This window comes from Gavialis gangeticus, unplaced genomic scaffold, assembly GCF_001723915.1.
Source record: "Gavialis gangeticus isolate Ggan-Ray unplaced genomic scaffold, GavGan_comp1, whole genome shotgun sequence".
NCBI classification, from domain to species: Eukaryota; Metazoa; Chordata; order Crocodylia; family Gavialidae; genus Gavialis; species Gavialis gangeticus.
The window spans coordinates 11,016,016-11,024,299 of record NW_017728997.1 but is presented as its reverse complement, the minus strand read 5'-3'; the positions used below and the strand labels follow the sequence as shown (position 1 = coordinate 11,024,299).

The following is an 8,284-nucleotide window of genomic DNA, read 5'->3' as shown; positions in this document are numbered from 1 at the left end:
GGTTTGGTTTTTTTTTTTTTTTTTAAGATGAAACTAATAGCAAGTGAGTGTGGTTACAAATATTTGACGGCATTATTCTCATTTGTATTATGATATGTATTGAATGATTTATGCTCCAATAAACCTTTTGAAACCCTCAATTTAGCCAAGTGAAGCAATCTCTGAATAATACAGTGAATAACCTATTTATCTCATATTTTCCTCCTTTGTTTGCCGTGGAGAATTTTGGTGAAACCAGGTATCTTTAGCCTTCTTCAATCTTTACCTCTCAGCACCCATTGATCGAATCTACTACCAAGGGCCAAGATGTGATTTTCTCACACTGATAACACAGACTGTTTCGCAGAAATCAATGACACACTCATGTAGCAAAAACACTACTGACTGCACACAAAAGACATCCGAAATTTGGCCTAACGTGTCTCATATATGAGGTACACAATGCTTGGTCACTCATACGTATGAATAGGATTTTATATGCCAATATATTGGGTGTTTGTCTTCGGGTGGAGTAAAGATGTAAATGTAGGAAATGGGACACAGAAAATAGGATAGATCAGCATCAAATTCTGTTCGGGGGCGGGGAGGAAGGCCTCCTTGCCTTATTTTTGTGGACACAAGTCCAACAAGTAATTTAATTAAACTCTTCAGATAGCTAAAAGTGACGCTTCATCATTCCGGGCTGGTTCAGTTCAAAGGCAAAGTGATGAACAGAAACTTTCTTGCAGAAAGTACAGGGCTCTATGTTAACTTCTTTCTTGTTTCGCTATGTACCACTTGCATTTTTATTGCTATTCTACTTTGTCATAAAAGCAGTCACCTTGTAACCCTTTTTATCAAGTAATCTATTCACTACCTAAAAGTACACTACACTCCATCAGGCGAGCTATAGGTTTACATTATACAAACATTCCAATTCTGCCTGTTCAGCACTGGTTGTCAATAAATGCGAGCAATTGCAAAACAGCAATGTGTGTTTCTTTCCTTCAGAGAACATTGATAGGAGCCTGCCAGTTTTGCAAAATAAACTCTTTGCAATCTCTGCAGCTACTCTGTCAACAATTTACTATTAAAGCCTTACCTCCTAAAAGTTCAAAAGGACTTGGAATTAGACAAAAGATAGGGACATTTTTTTAATACTCGGGAGGCTGTGCTTGAAGTCAGGGTATCAAAGTGAAGTCCTCTGTGATGCAGAGACGCTTGTATTTCGACCACCAGCGATGCAATATTTCAGGCCCTGCTGTGATATGCTGGAATGCAGCTTTATATTCTGCCCATTCATATTTTTACCTTTGTATTGACATGTGGAGAAGCAACACTCGAGTGTGTGGCAACAAGGATGCGCAGATTTCACAATAATTTACATTTGCTGTTTATGTGAGAGTAAGGATTTTTGTGGGTGATCTCTTCTATTGGATTAACTGCGCGGTTGGGATAGTTAGACGAGCTTTTGAATGCAAGGCAATCGTCCTGGGGTCCCTTATCCCAACCGAGCGGTTGGTCCAATAAAAGATAATCACCCACAAAAATCCTCACTTCCCGCATAATTCCTGGAACATCACAGCCTTCCTCCTATCCCCTCACACCTCCAAAAAAACCAAAGGACATGCTTGTGTTGTGTAATTATGGAACAATTTTTGCAAAATCGGTCTTCAAATTCTAAATTCCAAACTCAAATTAATTGTCCATAACGTTATATGACAGCATCGTTCTCTGCTCTACCATTATACATCACGGGAACAGGGGAACTAACCAGCTTACCCATTGAGCAGCAAAGCTCAAACGACCCGCTGCTGATTCCTTTTTCCCAAATGATACAAGTGCCAGGTAACGCAAGGAAAAGCTAAGACCGATATGCTCATAAGAATTAGCTGTTTTATTTCAACAGCCATTCATTTGTATTGAAGAAGTGTTTTCTAGTATGCATTCTGTTAAGTGACCCGAGAGCATATGTTGTATATGGAGAAACATCTAAACATTATGTTCCATGTTGTATGCGTATCTGTAAATGCTTGCATTAGCTGTCTGAAAACAACATTTTTCTTTCGGCATTGAAAAATATTTCCAAAACACAAAGACTGAGGCTTTATGATGTCAGTTCTGATTGTCCCTTGGATGTTGCGCTGCTTTTCCCAGGAAAGTATTGTAAACTTTGTGAGCAACTTCCTTTTTAGAAAAGAAAACTCCGTAGAAAAGTTACTCATCCAAACAAATTAACGGCACATTTCAAACAAGGAGCACAAACCTCCAGGCGCTTACAACCCTGGAAGAAAACATGTTAATTCAAAGCAATTACTCTGCTGACAAAGGAGACACGGGCAATGGATAAGACCAGGCACAAATTACAATCCGCTGAATTCAGTGAAGCTGCCCGAAAACGTGACTTTCTCTGCTCGGTTTCAGTGTCTCGGTTGCGGCAGTGACAGCCAAATGGAAGGAGCCTACCCAGCCGTTGTCGGCACCTTACAGGGATGGGTCTGGAAGACCACACGGGCCTCCCTTTGCAATGCACGGCTGGCTCTCCTTAACTGCCCAGACGGGTAGCTGTTGAATGACACAACACATTACACACAAGATTAAGGTGTTACCTCACTCCAAAGTGACCCTCCGAATGATGCTGGGGAAGTGCTGACATCGGCAAAAGATGGCAGCCTCAGGCAGGTTAATATTTGGCGAGGCAGAATAAACTCCCAAGTTCTATATTTATGGTTGACAAAATGCCATATTTTGACGGGGCTCTTTTGTGTGCGTAGGCCAGTACATGCACAGGGGAGGGAGGGAACAGGACTGGAAAATTCCAGCCTGCTCGTATGAAAACACAGCGTAATTAACTCATTTTGATATGAAGCCTTTTAAAGAGAAGACCTTTGTGTTGAACATATTTTACTGTTCTAATTTTATTCTACTGTCCTACATTAATCAAAGCTGTAACCCCTGTTGTCTTTGCACTACGAATCAGAATGTGCCCCTGGCGAAGAATGAGGGAAAAGTCAACAGGAATTAAGTTTCAGTGCAACTGTTTACTCAACTGTGGCCTGCAGTTATTGAAATTTTATCCGTGGTTTTGTGTGACTACTGCAGTAATGAATTCAGCATGGCTGTGATTTTCTCACTGATGGTATTCTCACTTCAAGTAAAAACCTGTAGGAGGAAAACGATTGAAACAACCAAAGTCTATTGCAGTTAGTTTCATACATTTCTCAGGGTTGTTTAGTTATGGAAGCTTTCCGTCCCGCATCTGGCAAAATTGGCCGCTTGCTCTTTTTCAATCCTTCCGGTTGCTAGCTTTTCAACGGCAGGTTTTTCTTTGCAGCAAAAAAAACCTGCTGAACAGATCGCAGGGCACTTAAGAGCGTTGCACAGCTGCCAGTAGCTTACTTGAAAGGTTTCAAGAACGTATGCTGCACTACAGAAAGTGAGGGCTGGGCATAAACACATTCGTGATTGCTCTGGTGCATCTTTTGTTCCAACCCCCGGCAGCAATACATGGCAATAGTTTGTTCTACAATCTCCTCTGACTTTCCAAATGTTATCGGGGGGGGGGGGATGATACACAACACACACAGCCTGGTTAGTCGTGCTAATAAACATAGTTGCTTCTATCTAAAAAATGTAATACTAAGGGCTGCAAAAATCCACAGTCCCGTCCCCGATTCTTCTACAGTAAAAATAGCACCGATATATGATAACTATTTTTTTTTTTTTTCAGCCTTGCAGCTGTAGATACCTCAACAAACTTTTTTTTGCTAATAGAAAACATTCTGTTGAGAGAGGTTGCTAGGTTATATTAAAATTTGTTGCAAAAACAAAACCCAGCATTAGTGAATTTTCCAACCAGTGACATATTCTGGAAAGTACTTATTTGTATATAGTGGTTCGCCCAATCAGAGCCACCAGGCTCAACACATTCAGACAATAGGAGCAGGCTACGATCCTTGGATCTTTCCAGCGAGTGCATGAAAAAAGAGCGCCAGAACGAAGCATACATTTCCCCTTGCATTCGGGCTGAATTTGGCTAAAGGCTGCAGGGTACAAAATACCATGCACAGGTCCTCCCAAGCAGTTATCTGACTGGCAAATACCAAGGGTTTTACGGGTTAAATGCTTTATTTTTCTTTCAGTGGGGAAGGTGCAATAGATCTTACAGTACCTGCTGCTGTTGCTGAAGATGTGCTAAATCGGCCGCCCCAATCTCAACTGAAGGTGTCTCGCCGTTTGATCTCACTTCCCGTAAGCTGCACTCTATTAAATGGTTGCCACTGCTTGCTCCATTCTGAATGCTTGAACCGTTACTTTTTGTCTCAGTCCCAGATTCTTGCATCATGACTCAAAAACCTGAAATAATTTAGGGGAGGGCAAAGGGGGGGGGGGGGCGGGAAAAAAAAAAAAGCAGCTGTTAAAACAGTTGCTGTATATAAGGAGACATGCCCTGCTTTAAATCCTGCCAAACCTGTAAACATCTGTCATTTCCCTTCAAACGATTTATCTTTCATTAATGGTTCGTGCTACCAGTTTATGTTTGTTTATCTGTTGGTACGGCTAAAATTTTAGTCAGTTAAGTTCTGTTTCTAAATATAGTGCTATTTGCTCAACGTTTTTCCCTTAGAGGGGAAAAAAAATGTTTTCAAACGAATACACAGAATCCATAATTAAATTTCTCTCGTTACATCTGGATGCTTTGCTGCAAAACCCATGAGTCATTCTATGCAATGGATTATGGACAGCATCAAAAACTTGATATACAGCAAGTGGGCAGGGAAAGGTGAAGCGACGCAGTCAGCATTTCGGTTTTCATTCGTATACTGTGATCCTGTCAAATCAGTAATTTTTATTATTGTGCAGTATATGGAGGCAATTTAGGCTGAATCTGTGAGGTCCTGAGCACCATCAATTGTCACTGAAACAAGTTTTCTTCTTCTAAGATTCAGTCGGCTGCTCGCAATATCTGGTACTTACTACACCGGCTCTATGCAATCTCTCTCTAGCACCCAGGCAATACCGCTTTACCGACGCAATTAGCGGCATCATTTCCAACGAGCCGTGTATCGCACTAATTTTGGCTTCCTGAAATATTCGTCCAACGTGCCCGGGAGCCAGGATCCATGTACGCATGCTTTCATGACTCAGAGATAATTGTGGAGTAATTCGCATGAACGTAGTTGCAGTCCATGAGCTCTTCGCTAACTACCCATTCATTTTGATCTTTTGCAACATGTTTTCATGGTTGACAAGTGGCCACCTAAAGAATATGGTTTTGTTTCCCCTCTCTGAATGGATGCTAAATGTGTTGTGTTTTTTTTAAATAGGAAAATAAATAACTAACAAATGATGTTCTTTGAGAATAAAGACAAAGACAACTGAACAAATGAGTATTTATGCTCGCATTCATCAAATTTGGGGGATTCCTGAATGTGTCTGCGAATAAACTGGTGACAGCAAGAATGGGTGTTAATAAGACTCCAAAAATAGCAATGATGTTGCCATATTTTACCTGTGAAACTACTGTTAATTCTCTTTTTGTGTAATTTAATGAGCTGTATTAGAAAGTATTCCAATCAGCTACCACCAGCTCCACAGAATTAAAATGTCATCAGTGATGTTCTGTCTCTCTTGATTCATCCTTCCTTCCTTCAGGTTCCCCCACCCTCTTATCCAAACGACCCAAATCACTTGTCCACAGTGACATCTGCTACTGTCACCACGGTAAATGCTCGAGAGCAGCACTCCAGCGTGGGGCACGATCAGCTGGAGGGACTGTGTTGTTCAGGCATGCCTCAAGCAGGGGTGGGAAGGTGAGACATTTGCTCCACTTCTCTCAGTAAAGGTTTCCAAAAGGAATCAGTGGGGAAAGCTTGTCCAGCTCCGACCACACGGGCTTGCCGAAGAAGTGCATGCCCAGTATGTGAGGGTGGGACTTACCAGTGCACTAGCTAGTCCTACATGAAGCCTCTACGGCTTGGGACAGAAGTTGCACATAAGCGCTCAGAAACCAGTTCAAATCTGTAACACAACAGAAGTTCAGCGCACATAACCCACTTTTCAAAATGGCCAAAACTGGTTTAAGATAAACCTGGGTGGAGGTAGTATCAGACTTAACTGATTTAAGGTAAATCAGTGTATTGAATTTCTGTCCTTCAAGTTAACTCGCAGTCCCCCAGCATCCCAGGATGCTTTGCACCTCCCCCACAAGTCCCCCTGACCTTGCAGGGTGGGCAGGCTAGCCTTGGCCCAGGCTGTCTGCTCTACAGCCCAGCAGAGAGGCGTGCTCTAGCACTCCCCGGCTTCAGGCCTGAGTCGCTGGAGGCTTGTGGTTGCACTTCTGGAATAAAAGTGAATGTCTGTTCACTTACTTATCAGTTCAGTTCATGCAGCTTAGACTAACCTGCAAAGATTGAATCAACTGAGCCTGGGGCGTTTTGACCGTCTGCACTTAGCCCACGTAGATACTCCAAGGTGCCTAAATGCAATCTTGTTCCATCCTGCTCAAGTTCCTGGAAAACGACTACTACAAAAGGCAAGGGGGTCACCCTCCGGCTCATTCTTGTTTATGTCACAGCGTTAAGGCTAAGGTGACCGTATGTTACAGAAGTACTGGTGGCAGCATTCATGTTTTTTCAGGGACTTGAGTGATGCTTGATAGGTGGAAAAGGAACCAGCCCTCCAAATGCAACTCACTGTATTTGCAACAGGTAGCCGACTGTGCTCTGTTGTGGAAGTGAAGCCAGCTGCCTTACCTTTCGTGCACACTAAAACCATCCACGCAGGGAGTTAGTGCAGAGTAGTTCCTACTGTAAATTCCTACTGTAGCTTACCGCCTGTAACTTTTCCAGGTGGGCAATCCCCAAGTTGACAGGGGCAGTCCAGCAAAGCAGAGCTTTGGTTTTTAATTGCCCTTCACTGGAAAGGAAAGGCCCATATTTAAAAGTGGGCCTGTTTGAATTTAGTGGCTCTACCAATTCAGAAACAGGAAGAAAAATTTCCCCTTCCAGCACAGGTGGGAAAAGATCAACTGGAGAAGGAGTGAGAAAGCAATGTATTTCTAACAGAAAAATACTACGGGAAAACACTTGCCCCAGGAAATGTGCAGGAGTTATTTTAAGCCCTGAGCTACCCAATGTACAATGCCTACCAGAGACAGAGTCTTCCCTGCCAGGGTCTCTATTCTTGGCTTAACTGCTCAGAATAAACAGCCCCTCGCTTTCACCGGCATTTCAAGGGTAGCCTACCAGTCAGCACTTCGTGATGTGCAGCCTCTAACCCTGATTACTGTTCAGCCAAACAGACATGCCAGACCCCTCGCCCAATTTGGTAAATTCATAGTGATGATCCATGCAGCTGATAATCAAGATGTCATAACTGAGGAGCAACGGACTAATGAGGACTTTGTCACAAGCATGCTGCAATGCGGGCACCAGTTTTTTGATTCTCAATCAGTGTGGGGGAAACCACTCATTAGGAGGACTTTGCTGCAATCACTAAGGGATCTATTCACGCTGAATGCTGTCCACACTTATGGAAGGTGGTAGAGTAGATTCAAATGCTCTGCTTACATTTAAATACATTTTGGCTGGGCTCTGGAAACTTGTTTCCGTCTGTTTTGTGGAATCTTCAAATTATGCGAAGAGGCAAAAGGGCTAGAGGGCTCGGTATAGTCAGCTCCCTTATAAAACTCCCAAGATCTAAACTAATTAAAAGACTGCCCTGATGCAGCCAGAGAATGCATTGTGTTTTTAAACCGATCCAGTCCTGACATGGACTAAGTTTTATGTCTTTTGCTTTTTACATGGACGTGGAGCCTGAGTGAGCCAGGGAGGCAGAGTGGGGTTTAAATAACCCTTTGACTTGAACACACGCAACATGTCAAGCCTAAGGGCATATCTCCACTGCAACTCAAACAGACCTCTGGCAGCTCCTGGACCACGGAGAACACTGAGGACTCACAAACTAGCTCAAGGAGGAGTATGCAATCCCTACGTAGTGCAGTGACAAAGGTACATCTTTCACCAGAGAGAAATGAACTCAAGAGGAACACCTAACCTACCTACTTCACACTAACCCTTTCCTTCTTCATTTGGACTTGGCACCAATCCTTACTGGAAGCAAATGGGACTTGATATCCATTTGGACTAGCTGAGACTAGACAGGTTACAGGGGTGGGCGGATGAGAACAGGATAGGATTCAACACAGACAAGTGCAAGGTGCTGCACCTGGGAAGGAAGAGCCAGCATCACACCTACAGGCTGGGGAACTCCCTTCTCATCAGTGCAGAGGCAGAAAAGGATC

General features: G+C 43.1%; 1 protein-coding gene across 8 annotated transcripts in view; it reads right to left on the bottom strand.

The window, feature by feature from the left end:
- FOXP1 (forkhead box P1) overlaps positions 1-8,284 on the bottom strand; it is a 540,709-nt gene that overhangs the window by 204,529 nt on the left and 327,896 nt on the right. For all 8 annotated transcript variants that reach the window (XM_019504753.1, XM_019504749.1, XM_019504755.1 and 5 more), the window contains one exon: positions 4,151-4,335. In XM_019504753.1, the coding sequence (XP_019360298.1) occupies positions 4,151-4,324 (174 nt within the window). In that variant the 5' untranslated portion in view covers positions 4,325-4,335. The remainder of the gene's footprint in view (positions 1-4,150; positions 4,336-8,284) is intronic.